Raw genomic sequence first — 19,442 nt, forward strand, 5'->3', positions numbered from 1 at the left:
TCCTTGGCTTCAAAAGATAAATTGAGGAAACGTCGGTCTAGACCATTATATTGAACTTTCCATCATCATTAATCTTTGACCTACATTTCCATTTCGTAGTTCCACAACCATCATTCTTCAATATCAGTTTATTTATTTATTATCCATGTAATATTTAATCTCATTCCTTAACCCACGTGATCACTCAATCCTTTTTTGTTCATGGAGTAACGTTATCTGAGAGTTTCTTCTTTAGATCTGTTACAAAGTGATTTTGAGGGAAGTAGTGTTCATGTCCCACTAGGGCTTCTGAATTTTGGAATTGTGTGCTCTAACCTTTCCATCAAATTAAATCTTCTACCTGCATCATCCATTCTTGGCTGCTGGTGAAGGTGGGGGGGAGGAAAGGGGGAAGTGGGTGTGCATCACAGGGCAAACAGGAAGGAACAAAAGGGAAAGAGTAGAAGTGTAGCAAAACAACTCTGGCGATCACTTCAACTCTTTGACTGAAGCGTGGCAACCCTTTGCTTGCTGGTCCCAGAAGAGGATCTGCTAACATTCATGACGATTACTCCACTCTTTTAACTCTTTATTTCAACAGCAGCATTTCTTACACTAACGCACCAAATTCACCCGTTACATTTTATCATTGCACAGTGGACTACTTGATTGTATTCATCTATAGCCTTTTTCTTGACTAGATAGCATGCAAACAAAAGGGTGTCTGTGGTTATGGGGAGAAGGCAGAAGAATGGGGTTGAGAATGAAAGATAGATCAACTATGATTGAATGGCAGTGTAGACTTGATGGGCCGAGTGGCCTAATTCTGCTTCTTAACTAATGAACTTGTGAAAAGCTTTTCATTGTATCTCGGTACGTGACAATAATAAACTAAACTAAAGGACTGGCCCACTGTTCCTCCATGGTTGTCAGCTATTTTCGTTCGAACTGAAGGATACAAGGATTTTATTATTCTTTCCACTTCAATCTGAGACGTTTCCTTCACCTGAATCTTATTCCAGCGCCTTTCCCTGTTTACTTCATCAACCGCTGAGCCTCCCAATCTTTTCATTTAAATCAAAGCCAAGCATGGCCACTGCTGATTTCTTGTGCTGATGATGGGGGTGTTGGGTTTTGCGTTCCTGCTTGTGTGTTCACACCACAAAGCTGAGAAAAACACCATGTATACCACTTGGCTGTTGAAGTTCCTGTGAGAATGAACATATATTATGGTTATAGTTTGTTTTGGGGCTGCGTTCAACATGATAATGATTGCAGTAACTACTGCTCATACATTGCTACCTTTGCTAGGTACCTTAACTACCATACACTTGTTTTGTTCTGGCATTTTCTCGCCTCCAGTTCCCCTGCCCACCTCCATCTTTCATCTGAAGAAGGGTTCCCACCTGAAATGTCACCTATTCCTTTTCTCCAGTGATGCTGCCTGACCCGCTGAGTTTTGTGTCTATCTTTGCTACCTTTGTTCATTGGCTGCACAAATACCTCACCCCCAAGCAAGCGTAGTTAATAAGCATGTACTAACCGGCAAACACCCTCCCCCCTTTCCCTTCTTGTATTCCCTGTGTCCCACCCGGATGCGCTCCCATTTTCCCCCCGTACTTCTCCCCCTCCCCCCCCTCCCCTTTTTCAACCTATTTACCTTCCTCTGGCTTCACGTTTCACCTCTTCTTAAATCACATGTTTTGGCTTTTTGTCTCTGGCCCATGTCCAACCTCCCCCCCACCTCTCCTCCCGTTTTCTCCCCCCTAATACAATCAGGCTGACTAGAGTCCCTACTTGAAAAACAGCCTGTCCATGTTCTCCAGAGTTGCTGCCTGACTCGCTGAGTTACTCTGGCACCCTGCGCCTTTCTTATTGTAAACCAGCATCTGCAGTTCCTTGTGTTTAACATAGAAACATATAAAATTGGTGCAGGAGTAGGCCATTCAGCCCTTCGAGCCAGCACCTGCATTCAATTTGATCATGGCTGATCATCCAAAATCAGTACCCTGTTCCTGCTTTTTCCCCATATCCCTTGATTCATTTAGCCCTCAGAGCTAAATCTAACAGTCTTGAAAACTTGACCTAATTTTACAAAGTATAAAATCAGGTGTGAAGGGTTCAGTGGGCAGTTCAAATAAAGTCTGCTTGTAATATCAAATTATAAGATGGTGAATTGAGAGGTCTGTTATTTTCGTCATTCTGATGAGTTTTAAAAACAAAGGTGCTGTGCATCTAGCAAGCCATCTTAGCCATCAACCTTTCCTCATATGTGATTTAGTTCTAATCAGATGTCTGTTGTATGGAATGGACATTTTTTAACAAACTCCCGAGTGTCCCCTCTTTCTCTTCCTGACTGGTCAGTCATAGTCACACAGCACGGAAACAGGCCCCTTTGGCTCCACTCGTTCATGCGGACCAACATGCCCCATCTTGGTCCATTTGCCCGCGTTTGTCCCATATTCAGCTAAACCTTTCCGATCCATGTACCTGTCCAAATGTCTCTTAAACGTTGTTATAGTACCTGCCTCAGTTATCACCTCTGACAGCTTGTTCCATTTATCTGCCACCCTCAGACTGAAAGATTTTCCCCTCAGGTTCCTATTAAAGTTTTCTCCTTTCACCTTAAACGCATGTCTCTGCAGAGATGTTGCCTGTCCTGCTGAGTTACTCCAGCTTTTTGTGTATTGCCTCTGGTTCCTGATTCCCTTACTCTGGGTAAAATTCCCTTACTCTGTATTCACCCTTTTAATTCCCCTCATGATTTTATGGACCTCTATAAAATCGCTTTCCCCGCTCCAAGGAAAAACGTCCTAACCTGCCTAATCTCTCCCTATAGCTCAGGCCCTCGAGTCCTAGCAACATCCTCGTAAATCCTCTCTGCACTCTTTCCAGCTTAACAACATCCTTCCTACCGCAGGGTGACCAAAAATTGAACACAATACTCCAAATGCAGCCTCACCAGCGTCTTGTCCAGCTATAACATGACGTCCCGACTTCTATACTTAATAGCTTGACTGATGAAGGCCAATGTACCAAAAGCTGCCTTTACCACAGTGAATGGAGTTAGGTGGGGCCTTAACTGTAGTTATGGGGGTTTCACTGATATCAAATACCCTTATGTGACCATGTGGTGCTCCTGGAAGTTCTCTAGCTCTTCTTGCCAGCACAAACTCTGAGAAGCATAGGCAAAGGAAGGCCCAAGTCTGTTTGCCAAGCTCAAAGCACATGATGGCAGTTCTGTTGTATGTGGGTGTGGGTGGTGGGATGGTAGAGAAACAATAGACACAAAAAAAAACCTTGGTAACAGAAAAGGAAGAGAATAAATAGATTTTTTTTTTAAATTGTGAGATTTGTTAAAGTTGGATAAAGTAAGAAAAATTTTAGAGCCCTCTGCCTACAAGCTTCAAATACATTTAGTGCAATCACATCTGTTTTTTGATTGATTAAAAAAACTATCCTGTAGTGTTGTGTTGACTTTTGATGTGGTTTTTAATATATGTTAAAAAAACTGGATTTTTTTGTCTGGAATGTATTACAATTTTTCTCTTGCCATTTTTGTGTAAAATTTACAGAGTCAGTGTTGCATCCTTCGCTGCTAAGGTAATGTGCCATTACTATAAGGCTGTCCTTACTTACTTAATATGTTGATTTCTTTTGAACAAAAAAAATGTCATAAAATCATTGAGGAGGGGAGCAATAGTGTGACTCATTTTAAAGAGAGAAGTCTTCCTGTCACAATTTGGAATTGGGTGTGATGTTCTTTTTTTGCTTCTGGCCAATTATCCACTGAACTAACTGCAGCAAATTTGATCGATAACAAATAAAATGGTCAAAACAGTTGCAGAGTCAGTCCACGTGTCTGGAGAGAGAGGTAGGTTGGTTTAAGGTTCCAGGTTGATAAGCCTTTATCAGAAATAATGACCTGAAATATTAACCCAATCTTCCTTTATCCAAAGACACTGCTGAAATAAATTTCTGCTATTAAAAGAGCATTTGCTAACACTACTTTATAGAGTATAGGTATTATAATCATTAAATAACCATTGTGGAAGAAGAGGGGCTCCTTCACTAACATAAATAAACATTGCCACAGTTACCAATGCAATCAGCTGAGAAACCTGTTAAAAATGGCTTTCTGTGTCTTTGACATCAGCAAAGTCCAAAGAGTTAAAAAAAATAATATTTGCTGCACGATTGGCACGGTATAAAACCACTCATTCACTTTGAAAGGCTCTATCAAGCCTGTAGTGGCTTTACCTAGGACCTGATCACTGGTGTCTTGCAAAGTCATTGTAAAACTGGTAATGGTATAATCTTTGTACTTATCTCTGAATCTGTTTGTTTCACTATGAGTGTGCCAGTAATCCATCTTCAGTGCTTAATAATAAAGTTGAAATTATTTATTGATTATTAAAATAAAAATATTCAGAAAATTCTCAATTCTAATTGAGGTGCTCTGGTTGGTTAGAAGTTTGATAGGGTAAATTAAAGGAAATAGTATCCTCCGATGAAGGCACCAGGCACAAGAGAGCGCAGCCTTCAAGTTATAGTCAACCTTCCACTTGTGATACCTGCCTAAAAGATAGTAGATATGTGGAACATTTCCCCTCAAAAACTCAACCCCCATGGATTAGTTGAAAATTTCAGAGCTGTAAATGATGGAAATGTTCTTAAATAACGTTCTTAAATGTTTGGAATTGTGACTTTTCAATGACTTTAACCTGCAGATTAGCCAATGGATGAACAGGCCAGTGGGGCTGAATAGCCTCCTCCTGTTCCTTTATTTCAAAAATGATTCTATGATTGTCTTCCTCAACCTTTCAACTTTTCAGATATTTGCGTGGTACAGACACTTCAATCCAAAAGCACATCCATAATAACTGATCTGGAATTGTTTTTTTTAATTCATAGAATACAAATCCAGTAAAACGCAATAACTATTTCATGAGACTTCTTGATCCATCTGCAATTGAAACGTATGCATTCATTAGCTAAAAACAATCTGCATATTTAAACGTGTACAATGGCCCAGGGAAGTTTTTTCCCAAAGAAGAGATGTGTACATTGAAATCTGTTCCTGCAGCCCTATTGTTGAACTCGTGAAATTTAATTTATAGTTATAATCTTCATCATTTATAAAAGTGGCACAGTCGAAGATTTTAGTTGCTTTATACTAGACCAGCAGATCCAAATTTTACTTCTTCATAGCTTAATTTCTATAAAAATTAAAACAAGTTGAGGAGGTGGCATCTTTAAAGCCTGTCATTTATACATTACGGAAAAAAAATTATTATGGAGATTATATTGTGGGATAGGATAATGTCTTCATGTAGGTTTATGTGGAATGTTCCTGCCAGCTTTGGATTAGAGTGTCTGTAGCCTGCATTCTAAAATGATAAACATACTTCACTGGTATATGTCAAGTTACTTAATCTACAACACGTCCTTGCTCTTTTCGGCATAGAGTCTAGAAATAAAATAAATTCCTGACCGTTTTAAATCGGTGAGCATTTTTGAGAAAGGTTCAAAGCAGAAGTTCTGACTTTTGAGGCGAGAAAGGAGGCATAGATGAAGGTGTTTTTCCAAATGCCCCCCTATGCCTTTACTAAACACTGCTTTCATGTATAATATATTGATGTGCATAACTAAAATCTTCTGAGTCATTGTCGCGGATGGTGTCTATATTTTTAGTATGTTCCTGCATCATGCAGCTGCAACCTCCTGATGTTTTAATTTCAGATTTCTTTCAAACACTTAGTGTCTGAACAGTTCAATTAATGTCTCTTCTCTGTAGCATTAAGATTGGAGAAGCTTAAATACTCTGGTCCCTTTCAAACCACGTATCCTTTCATTGTAAACAATTTCAATCACCAATTGGTACTTAAAGTAGGTTGAATTAATAATGGAATATACAAATACAGCTAGTGATTTTTAATGATAAATAATAGTAATAATTAATATAAAACACCCTCTCTATTTCAGCATTGTTTTCTTTTGCAGCAATTTATATTCAGCTTCAAGGGGTGTCGGGTTATGGGGAGAAGGCAGGAGAAGGAGTTTGAGGGAAAGATAGATCAGCCATGATTGAATGGCGGAGTAGACTGAATGGGCCAAATGGCCTAATTTTGCTGCTATAATTGATGAACATGAGCTTGCGTTCAATCCGGGTACGCCACTTCCATTTCACAAGAGCACATTGGCACTTTGTAAAATGAAGTGGCATACCTTGCTAATCCAGCAGGTGGCGTATTCTGCGGATTGCACTCGAGGTAGTGCAGTGAAGCTTGTGATGCGATAGATATAACATCAAGGGGAGAGCAGTCCTTAAGTATAGAATGTAAAGCAGCACACTAAATTACTGTAAGATACCTACTTACTATCCAGTTTTGTATACATAATAGTAGCTAACTCATAAAAACAAACGTAACAATTTTCCCTCCAGCACTGAAAAGGAAAGGTAGAGCAAGAACTAAATCTCACACCAGAGAGTGGAAGCAAATCTAGCATTATTAGAAATTATTACAATTTCCAATTTGAAACTTACTACTTCATAAATAAAAGTTGTCACGTGTACCAAGGTACAGTGAAAAGCTTTTGTTGCGTGGTAACCACTCCAAAACCAGCCAAGGTTTTTTTTAATATGCATTGTCAGTACAGTTAAGTCTCTGCATATTATCTAACATCTAAACCATCCCAAAGAACATTTATTTATATCAAACCAAAGAACATTTATAACAAGCTGCTGTTAAGCAAAATTGGCAGTTGAACTCCAGTATTAATATTGGCACATCTTTACTTATGTGGTTATGTACATTCTGCTGTTAAAAATAACACAGTAGCTTGGAGATATTTAAAATTGCCCATCTTTTATGAAATATCCTCACAAAGAAATTATTCAGAGGCATTTCAGGAGAAATAATTTGAGTGTCCCCATGCAAATGAAAATTCTGCAGATATCTATCATTAGAGCATTGAATAAATTCTCCCAATTAATATTTTACCATGAAGAGAGTGGAGCGTCATGATTCACAACTTTTTTTCTTTGGTCACTGGAGTTGCTTGAGAACCATGCGATGTTAACTGCTTCAAAACTCCCTATGCATGGTGCCTGGGATGGAGGTAATGTTTGAATTCATGGATTAGATGCCATCAAAACTGAGAGCAGCCCATTTGACATGGAGCAAAAGGCATCAACGTGCCATTGCCAAAGCATGAGACCTAGACCCCTGACAAATGCAATGTACAATGTGGGCCAAAACTCATTGAAATCAACCCAGCGCATGAAAAGTGATTTGTTTGTTTGCTAACTGAATGGCCTTTTGAAGGGCAATTGTTTGAAGTAACTATTTTCTCTTTTCCTTTCATATATTTAAATATTCTTCAAAACTCTGACATAAAAATGATCTCTACCTCTGTGCCTGAATTCGTGACATCCTTCCTATTCTTTTTCAAATCATCCTTCCAAACTAAACATCTTTCAATGGAACAGAACTACAAAACCAGCGCCTCATCTGGATGGGTATGTCTAGCTATCTTTTATTTGTTGGAAGGTTTTTGAATTGTCCACATCTATTAGTACGAAGCAGAGAACTGACTTGCTCAACTTTTAACACAAGGTTCATGCTTGCCTGCTGAAATGATTCCAAAATATTTTTTAATCCAACTAAGGAGGTGATTTGTAATTTCATGCTACCTTCCAAGGCACCTTCTTAAAATTATCTTATTGTGGTAGAATGTCATCCATTGCCTAATAATTGAAAGTTCTTATTAGACAGGAGGTCTGCTGGCTGCAAACAGTTAAAAGATATTTGAGCTAGACAAAAATGCTGGAGAAACTCAGCGGGTGAGGCAGCATCTATGGAGCAAAGGAAATAGGCAATGTTTCGGGCCGAAACCCTTCTTCAGACTAATGTGAGGGTGAGGGGGGGGGGGGGGGGGGGCGGGAAGAAGAAAGGAAGTAGAGCCAACGGGCTGAGGGAGAGCTGAGAAGGGGAGGAGAAAGTAAGGACTACCTAAAATTAGAGAAGTCAATGTTCATACCGCTGGGGTGCAAACTGCCCAAGCGAATATTTGAGCGTTTTAATATGTAAGAAGGAACTGCAGATGCTGGTTTAAACCGAAGATAAACACAAAAAGGTGGAGTAACACAGCGGGGCAGGCAGCATCTGTCGAGAGAAGGAACGGGTCTCTGAAGAAGGGTCTCAACCTGAAACGTCACCCATTCCTTCTCTCCAGAGATGCTGCCCCCCTGAGTTACTCCAGCTTTTTGTGTCTATCTTGAGCATTTTAATGTTGGATTGTTTAGTTTATTATCATCACATGTACCAAGGTACAGTGAAAAGCTTTGGTTTGCATGCTATCTAATTAAAGAAAAAATTATGCAAAGATAAACGATAAAAGGTACAACATTTAATACAAATATATAACATTGAAGTCCGATTAAAGAAAGTTCAAACATCTCACTGGGCAGCACAGTGGTGCAGCGGTGAAGACCCGGCTTTGATTTGGACTACTGGCGCTGTCTGTACAAAGTTTGTACATTCGCCCAGTGACCGTGTGGGTTTTCTCCAGGTGCTCTGGTTTCCACAAGCACCAAAGACGTACAGGTTTGTCGATTAATGTTTTTTGTAAAATTGGCCCTCATGTGTAGGATAGTGTTGGCGTATTGGGTGATCAGTATTAACACCAACCACTTTGGCGCCATTGATGCTATTGATGCATGTACTGTACCACGCCTCCTGGAGTCGATAACTAGCTCCTTCGTCTTGCTGATATAGAGGGAAAGGTTATTGTCTGGACACCATGTTACTAAGTTCTCTATCTCTTTTGTGTCTTGATTTGAGGAGGAAGATGAAACCAGATTCAGGGGAGAAATAAATCCTCGATGGGCCAAAGAGTCTGTTTCCATGCTGTATCTCCAAATTAATCTAAACTGAAAACTAAATTAGCGAATTCACAGATGTTATATAAAATAAGACAGCTTTTCACTGTACTTTGGTCATGTGACAATAATAAACCTAAACCGAGATGAGATGTGTGCAGTGGTGATCTTTAAAAGATGCTGCATCCCATTCTCCAGGGAGCTGATGAATAAATATCAGTGAAGCATCTTGACTTTTACACAAGTGGGTAAATGGATTGAGATGCCAGTGGAAGTAGTTGAGGCAGAAACTATAACAACATTTAAAAGACGTTTGGACAGGTAGGTAGGTAGGCAAGGTTTAGAGGGATATGGGCCAAACACAGGCAGGTGGGACTAGTTTAGATGGGGCACCTTGGTCGGCATGGGCAAGCTGGGCTGAAGGGCCTGTTTCCATGCTGTATGGCTCTATGACTTTATTCAACAGTTTCTGATGTCAATTGTTGGGGAAATGCTTTATTGCCATGTGGAAATCACGACACAAATTCGGCTGCTTTGATTTTCAGTGTCCATGTTGTATTTGGCCAAGTGATAACTGGTTTTGATGCGATTAAAGAAATCGAAAACCTGAAGACAGATGCTGCCAGCCGTCCGTACGCTGATGTCCGAATTATTGATTGCGGGGAGTTTGTACCAAAATCTGCAAGTCATGGTGATTATCTTTTGGTGACTCCTCAGAAATGTTAATTTAAAGAGGAAGAGTCCGTGTTTAATGGCACTTGCAGGATTAGCATATCCCTGATCAAAGTATGTGTCAGTCTTATTCAGTGCATTTATATCTGCTTGTTTGAACCAATAATCTTCAACATCAAATATTGATTGATTGTTACTTTATTATCACATGTGACATGTCACAGTGAAACTCTTTGTTTTGCAGACCATACAATAAAGTGTACAAAGAGTCGCCACGTATAGGGCGCTGACGAAAATTACAAGTGTTCAGTGTAGACCCCAATGGACCCGCTTTGTTCTCAGCCCCCACCATCACACCTAGGGCATTCTAGGCGGCCCGTCCTCGACCGACCTCCGACACCCACCACTAGCATACAGAACATAGACATAAGTACAGCACAAGAACAGGCCCTTCAGTCCACAATGCCTGTGCCGAATATGATGCCTAAACCATCAGACATCTACCTGCACATAGCCCATGCCCTGCATATCCATATGCTTATCCAAACGCGGATTACAGGTTCAGGACCCAGTACGGATTACAGGTTCACTCCTATATATCGGCGAGACCACGCCAGGCTCAGCGATCGTTCTGCTGAAAACCTCCGCTCAGTCCGCCTAAACCTACCCGATCTCCCAGTTGCCAAACACTTTAACTACCCCTCCATTCCCACACTGAACTTTCTGTCCTGGGCCTCCTCCATTGTCAGAGTGAGGCCCAGCGCAAATTCAAGGAACAGCACCTCATATTTCGCTTGGGTAGCTTACACCCCAGTGCTACGAACATTGACTTCTCTAACTTCAAGTAACCCTTGCTTTCCCTCTCTCTCTCCATCCCTCCCTCCTTCCAAATCTGAACAGTCGTACTGTCTCCGAATACATTTTATCTCCGTTTGTTTTGTCGTTACCTTCTTCCAACAATGATCTATTCTACGAGTTCTTTGACCTCCATTCCCTTTGACTTGTTTTCACACCTTACACTTCCTTATCTATGTACCTCCCTCTCCCCTGACATCAGTCTGAAGTAGGGTCGCGACCCGAAATGTCACCGATTCCTTCTCTCCAGGGATGCTGCCTGTCCCGCTGAGTTATTCCAGCATTTTGTGTCTTTTCTGCTTGTCCAAAAATCTTTTAAATGCCACTAATGTATCTACTTCAACCACCATCGCCAGCAGTGCATTCCTCTGTGTAAAAAATACTTGCCCACACATCTCCTTTAAACTTTGCTCCTCACACCTCAACACTATGCTCTCTAATCCATCCTGGGAAAAAGATTCTGACTAGGGCAGCACAGTGGCACAAACGTAGAGTTATTGCCTTACAGCTCCAGGGACCCAGGTTCGATCTTGACCATGGGTGCTGTTTGTGTGTGGAGTTTGCACGTTCTCCCTGCGACGCTGTGAGGTTTCTCCAGGTACTTCGGTTTCCTCCGTCATCCCAATGATATGCGGGTTTGTAGGTTAATTGGCCTCTGTAAATTGCTTCTGGTGTGAGGGTGTGGATGAGAAAGTGGGATAACATTGAACTAGTGTGAACGGGTGATCGATGGTCAGTGTGGACTCGGTGGCCCGAAGGACCTATTTCCATGCCATATCTCTGAAACCACCTTTCTTTTTAATATCACCTGGGTACGTGTAGAAGGTGATATGTATATATGACAAAATGGAGAAACAAAGAACTGTAGATTGGTTTATACCAGTGATAGACACAGAGTGGTGGAGTAACTCAGCAGGTCAGGCAACATCTCTAGAGAAAAAGGAAGGGTGACGTTTTGGGTCAGGACCTTCTTCAGACTCAAGAAGTCTGAAGACTCAAGTCTGAAGAAGGTTCCCGATCCGAAATGTCACCCGTCCTTTTTTTTCCAGAGATGCTGTCTGACCCGCTGAGATACTCCGGCACTTTGTGTTCATCTTTGTGCATATGGGACCTTTAACTTTGTCTTGTGCGTCTTTCAGTGACAGAACGCAAGAGAAAAGTCGCCATCTCCTACTCCTCGCACGAGTCCGCGACCAGCTCAGGTTCTTCAACGTCTTCCGACTCTGAGTCGGAAACCGAAGAAGAGAGAGAGAAGAGAAGGAAACGGAAAAGGAAGATGAAAACCAAGCATTCGAAAAGACGAAGAGAAACCAAGAGCAAAAAGAGAAAACTCTCAACCAGCCAGAAGAGGTGCAGTATCTTGTTTTTCATGTTTGTGGGTACAATGGACAGGTGTCTTCGAACCTCTCTAACCCGGGAAGCAATTGCCACAATGGCGCAGAGGTAGAGCTGCTGCCTCACAGCACCAGAGACCAGGGTTCGATCCTGACCTTGGCTACTGTCTGTGTGTGGAGTTTGCACCTTCACCCTGTGACCACGTGGGTTTTCCCTCCCACATTCCAAGGACGTGCAGGTTTGTAGGTTAATTGGCTTCTGTAAATTGCCCCTCGTGTGTAGGATGTGAAAGTGGGATAACATGGGTGGTCGATGATCAGCATGGACTCGATGAACCAAAGGGCCTGATTCCACGCTGGATCTCTAAACTAAATTGATGGAGCCCAACCTGATATTTCTAATGAGTTTAGACATTTAATGCAGTCTTGGAATCTTGTGTGTACTTTTTCTTGGAGTGGAAATATCTATTACACTATTACAAGTCCTCACCAGCTTATAGATGCCCCACTTGCATGCATTCCATACATATGAGCAAGCTTTTGGATGATCAGTGGTATGGATTTGCCAGCTGCTGGAAGGATTCAGGCGTCTTCAATCATGTGGGGACTCAGTTCATGGCTGGATTTCCAACTTGGATTATGAACAGTTCACAGGAACAGACCTCACTAATCCTGGGACAACTTGTACTTGAACAGCAAATGATGTTCAACCCCTTCAGGGTTTATGGAGAGAAGGCAGGAGAATGAAGCTAGGAGGGAGAGATAGATCAGCCGTGATTGAATGACGGAGTAGACTTGATGGGCCGAATGGCCTAATTCTGCTCCTGTCACTTATGACCATGCTTCACTTCCATAGCTTGTTTTCACTGTGAATTGCAGTTCATATCTTGTTGCCACAGCATAAAGTTGGCTTTTATTTAGTTGCAAGCAAGTTCTAGTATGGAAGCAAGTCCAGTAAAGCTTTGTAGAATAATTCTGCTCAGGATATAACGGAAGTGATTAGATGTATTCTGCCAAGGAGATAACAGCTGAGCATGAAGTATAGGCTAAAAATAGATATTTCAAAAAGTAGAGCAATTATGTAAAACTTCCATGGGAATGTAGCAAGGCCAAATGAAGTCGAGTTTGTTCTTGTATGTTGTGGGCAGTGAGTTACTGCAGCAATGAAAATCTTGCTTGCAGCAGCATCAGAGGCACACAGATTCAGACAACACAAAAATATAAATTATACATAAAAGGTCAGAACATTAGTAGACAAGTGCTCTGCATGTTGCCTTGAGGACTATTGAGCTGAATAGCTTGTCTGTGTCGTAAATACTGTACTACTCAAAACTTGCTTTGCTCAGATGGAGCAAAGATGGCCTTAAGCTACAGTATAAAACATTGTGAATGTAAACGTTTTATAAGGGGCACTTGAGGCCAATCTGCTCATGTTTTTAAGCACCTTCTTCAAACATTGTCACAGCCCTTTATCATGACTTGGTTGTAAAGCGCAATGACTGTTGTTCTAAACGGAGGCAAATAAAATAAGAGATCGTTAGTCTTGCCTGATGGGTGCGGGGAGAAGATGGATTGATCGGGCTGAGACTCTTCCGTGATTATGCTGGTGGCCTTGCCAAGGCAGCGTGAAGTGTAAATGGAGTCACTAGCAGGCTGGTAGGCTGGTTTGTGCAATGAGGAATCATAACAATGGTTCAATGGTATTTTATTGTAACATAAAGGTACAGTGAAATTCATTATCTGCATGAAGTTCAGTAAACATTTTACTATACAGGAGCACAATCATACTTAAGTAGCAGAGTATAAGAATAGTAGATTACACTGAGGCAGTACACAAGAACCTTCACCTTTCCAATGCCGTCTTGTATCCTTCACAATTCAAAGTTGTTCAAGATGTGGAGTCTTGACTTGGCCTTAAAGGCCCGTTGTCTTGGCGACGGCAATGGGTTGTAGTTGCAAGTGTCCGCCTGGCCTGGTACAACAGCTCACCTGGTAGAGCCACTCTCTCACAGTGGCAGTGACCTGTGTTCAATCCCACCCTCCGGTGTTGTCTGTGTGGAGTTTGTTCGTTCCGCATTGTGATGGCGTGGGTTTCTTACGGGTGCTCCGTCTTCCTCCCACATCCTAAAGACATGCGGGTTTGCAGTTTAATTAGCCCCGTAATGTGAAAGGAGTGGATGCAAAAGCGGGGTAAGAATCAGTGTGAATGTACGATCGATGTTCGGCGTGGACTCGGTGAGCTGAAGGACCTTTTTCCATGCTGTATCTTTCAAACAATCAATCTTTCAATAAATTTTGCACTGTTGCCGATATCCTCCACCGTATCAAATAATGCGTTATTTTGATAACCTCTGTCAGTGGTTTTGCGATGCATTTAGATGTGCTTGTACGCACATGTTGGTAAATCCAGTGACCTTTTGTTCCCCAGCAGCCACAATGGCGTGGGCGAGGAAGATGAAAAAGATAAAGATCTAAACCCAAAGCGACATAAACTATCAGTAAGACTCGAGGAGATTCCTCCGGTACCAGAGAACAGATTCTTGCTCAGGCGAGATGTGCCAAAACCAGAAACACAACAGTGAGTAACTTGCAATAACACTCTTTTGCATTGCTCCTGTTTCTTAAGTTTAATTATTACCGAGTGAAAAGATCAAAAGTGATTTTAAATGTATGAAATTACCAACGCTTTTGGTGCTGTTATGAAGTGAATAAACAGCCGGTAGAGCCACTGGCTCACAGCGCCAGAGACCCGGGTAATCGATCCTGACCTCGGGTGCCGTCTGTATGTGGAGTCTGCACGTTCCCCTTGTGACTGCTTGGGTTTCCTCCGGGTGCACTGGTTTCCTCCCTCATCCCAAAGACGTGAGGGTTTGTAGGTTAAATGGCCGCTGTAAACAGCTCCTAGTGTGCAGGGAGTGGATGAGAAAGTGTAATGACATAGACCTACTGTGAACAGGTGATCGATGGTCAGCGTGGACTCGATGGGCCAAAGGGCCTGTTTCTATGCTGTATCTTTCAATCAATTTCAGTCTAGAATTTTATACTTGCTGTCTATTGGCTGACACATAAGCATTTTAATGTTTTGACTGCAACCCAGTTTGCAGAGTGACGTAACAATCAATAATTACATGAAGATTTTTTTCTAATCTTTACCAATAAATTCTCCCATCATTTAATTTTAACTTTATTGTATTTTAGTTTGATTTGTCAATTATTTTTCCTTCCCCATTCCATAAGCCGAACTATGTTCTTTTCCTTGATTGGGCTGATAATTTATTTGCAAATGCTTTTACTTATCACATCGTGGGAATGAGGTACTTTCTTCCCCAAGGTCTCAACATTGGCTCCAGTGTGGAAGAGTTGTGGAAGAACAATCCTTGTTCCAGGCGTACACTGGCCCTATCCCTCGGCTACATTGACGACTGCATTGGTGCTACCTCCTGAACTCATGCAGAACTCACTGACTTCATCCACTTCACCACTAATTTCCATCCAACACACAAATTCACCTGGACCATTTCCGAAATCTCCCTACCCTTTCTAGATCTCACCACCTCCATCGCAGGCAACAGACTACTGACCGACTTCAACTACAAATCCACTGAATCCCATAGCTATCTTAACTCACTTCTTCCCACCCTGCTTCCTGTAAGGACTCTGTCCCCTACTCCCAATTCCTCCGTCTATGCCGCATCTGCGCCCAGGATGAGGTGTTCCATACTAGGGGATTGGAGATGTCCTCATTCTTTAGGGAACGGGGGTCCCCCTCTTCCATTATAGATGAGGCTCTCACCAGGGTCTCCTCGATATCCCGCAGTTCCGCTCTTACTCCCCCTCCCCCTATTCGTAACAAGGACAGAGTCCCCCTTGTCATCACCTTCCACCCCATCAGCCGGCGCATACAACATATAATCCTCCGGCATTTTCGCCACCTCCAACGGGATCCCACCAGTGGCCACATCTTCCTATCTCCACCCCTTTCTACTTTCCGCAGAGACTGTTTCCCCCCCGTAACTCCCTGGTCAATTAGTCCCTTCCTACCCAAACCACCCCCTCCCCGGGTACTTCCCCCTGCAACCGCAGGAAATGCAACACCTTTCCCTATACCTCCCCCCTCGACTCCATCCAAGGACCCAATCAGTCTTTCCAGGTGAGGCAGAGGTTCACCTGCACCTCCTCCAACCTCATCTACTGCATCCGCTGTTCCAGGTGTCCACTTCTCTACATCGCCGAGACCAAGTGCAGGCTCGGCGATCGCTTCGCTGAACATCTCTGCTCAGTCCGTGTTAACCAACCTGATCGCCCGGTTGCTCAGCACTTCAACTCCCCCTTCCCCTCCCATTCCCAATCTGACCTTTCTGTCCTAGACCTCCTCCATTGCCAGAGTGAAGCCCAGTGCAAATTGAAAGAACAGCACCTCATATTTCGCTTGGGTAGTTTGCACCCCAGCGGTATGAACATTGACTTCTCTAATTTTAGATAGCCCTTGCTTTCTCCCTCCTTCCCCTCCCCCTTCCCAGTTCTCCCACGTCCTACTGTCTCCGCCTACTTCCTTTCTCTCCCCCCCCCCCCCCCCCCCCCCCCCCCCACTGATATCAGTCTGAAGAAGTGCCTCGACCCGAAACATCGCCTATTCCTTCTCTCCATAGATGCTGCCTCAACCGCTGAGTTTCCCCAGCATTTTTTTGTCTACTTTGGAAGAGTTAGAAGCTTGTTTCACTCAACCCTGCTAGTAGTTTTATTCCGGGTCCACCACGGATTTTCTGGCACCGTTGGTTCCAGAACCCTTCTAGATTGTTGTTTTTGCTGGACCAACAGCCCCCCTGCGGCCGGGGCTCTGGAACTGCAACCTGGCCGAAGCCGGCAGACCTGTTCCCATAGCTGACTTGCACGGCCAATTGAATTTGCCCCCTGCCGTTGGGGCTCTGGATCTCCGGCCCGGCTGGAGCCGGTGGATCAATTCCCATAGGCAACTCCCGAGGCCGGTATCTCGGCTCCCCGCTGCCTAGGTCTGCTGTATTGTTCTATGTTGAAATTGCTCATTCCAGATCAAAGATCAGAATAACTACGCATTCTTAACATGGGTACCATGTATCTAAGACTGAAAAAAGACACGGTCCACACATTGGACATTAAACATTTATATTTTTGAAGAACATGCAATTGTGTAGTGTTGAGTTCTTCTTTTAGTTTTGATTATTTCATATTCTATTTTCATTCTCAAACAGAAAGCTGCAGGAACCACCTGCAACAGTCAGTGATCAGAAACCAGTGGTGTCAAAATCTGGCCGTAAGATTAAAGGCAGAGGCACAATGGTACGTATTTACTCTGACCTCCCTGTAATTCTCTTAAACCAATTGTTGTGACTGACATTTCTGAACTTCATCTTAGTCCTTTTCCAAACTCCGACAGTAATGTTGCCACCTCCCCACAGCCTTGCAGTATGAAAGCATAAAACCATAACCCATTCCCAGTTTAACTCATTCTTTCTCATCAGCTCAACACTAAAATCTACCTTTTCTCTAACAAGCCTTGAACCCACTTCATCCCTTAGCTTTTGGAATGTTGCTCGTTCTTTGTTGACGGAGCATTGCATTTTCCAGGTATATTTCTCCATTTTGTCTTCAGCGCAACTCATTTTGTGCTTTTATGGATGAAAGTCCATAAGTTCATCATCAACGTTGGAAGGACCTTGAATTGCACAAAGGATACTCCCTAATTTATCTATTCCAAAACGATTTGATATCTATAATTGTGTTACCATATCGACAGACTTGAATAGAAACTGTACTTTTAAAATCTGTTGATAGAACTGATGACTGTGAGTTGTGTGGTACCTGTCCATCAATGACTTGTAATAGACTGTACTTGTTCCTTAAAATGAACTATCCTAAGTAGGCAAGCAAGATCTTTACGTTGAGTTCTAGCGCAATGATAGGATACAGTTCAGCTTTTTAAGTAATAGATGCAGTTCCAGAGGTGCTTTAGAACACTGGTCATGATGGACTATCTGTCTGAGGCAACTCCGAGAGGTTGACCAATTCTTCAGATTATTCCCCCTTGGGACCAGATAACTACAATAGCAAGTGCAATGTAGCTTAGTAGCATTTTGTTTTACGTTCAGTTAAACCAGTGGTTCTTAACCTGGGGGTATATATATAATAATATACACGCACGCACAGTATTGGTTATTATAACACATTTGAATACATGCAGTTATTATAACACATAATAACACACAGTCATTATAATAACACATATATGTACAAACCACAACGTTTTAAAAGTTACTGACCTCAGAATGAAATAGTTAGCTCAATTTAAATTCAGATGTGGACCAAATGTGGGCAAATGGGACTGGCTTAGATGGGGCATCTTGGTTGATGTGCATAAGTTGGTGTGTTGACTATGTGAAAAATGTGCGTGTGGTTGCAAACAGCCATGAGCTGCCAAGTCATGCACCATTAGCTATCACTGTGAGCCCTGGAGATTATGTCAATGTTGGGTTGATCTTCAGGTTATGCTGGGTAGAGCAGACTTTGGCTTTCTTGATAGAGACATGCTGCAGGTGAGGGAATCTTAGATGCGGGATGAATCAGCCCAGCCTCTTACCTTCCACCATCTTTGATTGTAAATTATTCTTGTGCGCACATTGGACAAGGGCTAAAACAACAATTTCTGAAGAAGGGTCTCGACCCGAAATGTCACCTATTTCTCATCTAATTATGAAAGAGCTTCCAGCGCATAAACACATTTTGGCACGTGTTGAGTTCTCCATAGAAATTATAAGAAGTTTGGACAATGTGCAATGCTAGGGCTTCTGGCCTTGCACAATGCAGTCTCAGTTTGTGCGACAGCATCACAGGAAGAAGAGCCCAAAAGGGGGAGAGGTTTTAACGGGTGGCGCAGCAGTAGAGTTGTTGCCTTACAGTGCCCGAGATCCGGGTTTCATCCTGACAGGTGCTGTTTGTACGGAGTTAGTATGTTCTCCCTGTGACCGCGTGTGTTTTCTCCAAGTGCTCTGGTTTCCTCCCACATTGCAAAGATCTACAGGTTTGTAGGTTAATTGGCTTCTGTAAAATCGAAAATTGTCCCTCGTGTGTAGGATAGTGCTAGTGTGCGGGATGATTGTTGATCGGTGAAGACTTAGTAGGCTGGCTGTATCTCTAAAATCTAAAGCTTCAAGTTCTAATGTGCACAATTGTCCTTCCAAGTTACAAAAGGTCCTGTAAATTGAATTTCACTCTTTGTTTTTGTACCTCTTTTTTTCCCTGGGTCAGCGTTATCGTACTCCTTCAAAATCTAGATCACATTCGGAATCGGAACAGGACAAGGAAACCAGTGAAACACCACCTCACTGGAAAGAAGAAATGCAGAGAGTCAGAACATACCGGGCGGCCAGCTTGGAGAAGTGGACCAAAGGAGACAAGTAGGAACTGGGGCTTGAAGCATAAGGATTTTTAGTTTGGAACCATAATCCAATGTTTCAAATGTACTAAAAACAGTAGTGGTGAAGTACTCGGGTCAGCCAGCATCTGTGGTGACAGAAACATCACTTATTTCTCTGTCCACAGATATCGACTGATCTCAAGTGTATTTTGTATCGAATTCCATTTTTATTTCAGATTTACAACATCTGCAGTGTTTTGCTTTATATGTGATGTGCACTGATTTTCCAAGGACTGGTAATTAAGAATAATGTTCTCAAGAACGTCAG

General features: G+C 42.4%; 1 protein-coding gene across 8 annotated transcripts in view; it reads left to right on the forward strand.

Annotated features, from left to right (window-relative positions):
• nktr (natural killer cell triggering receptor) overlaps positions 1–19,442 on the forward strand; it is a 148,144-nt gene that overhangs the window by 106,737 nt on the left and 21,965 nt on the right. For 6 of the 8 annotated variants that reach the window (XM_033043316.1, XM_033043287.1, XM_033043296.1 and 3 more), the window contains 6 exons: positions 7,472–7,501; positions 9,409–9,554; positions 11,530–11,740; positions 14,153–14,302; positions 16,953–17,040; positions 19,006–19,154. In XM_033043316.1, coding sequence (XP_032899207.1) covers positions 7,472–7,501; positions 9,409–9,554; positions 11,530–11,740; positions 14,153–14,302; positions 16,953–17,040; positions 19,006–19,154 — 774 coding nt within the window. Of the gene's footprint in view, positions 1–3,563; positions 3,583–7,471; positions 7,502–9,408; positions 9,555–11,529; positions 11,741–14,152; positions 14,303–16,952; positions 17,041–19,005; positions 19,155–19,442 lie in introns of those variants that run through there. The other 2 variants (XM_033043347.1, XM_033043306.1) reach the window with 2 other exon arrangements.

The sequence above is a fragment of the Amblyraja radiata genome, chromosome 2, assembly GCF_010909765.2.
Source record: "Amblyraja radiata isolate CabotCenter1 chromosome 2, sAmbRad1.1.pri, whole genome shotgun sequence".
NCBI classification, from domain to species: domain Eukaryota; kingdom Metazoa; phylum Chordata; class Chondrichthyes; order Rajiformes; family Rajidae; genus Amblyraja; species Amblyraja radiata.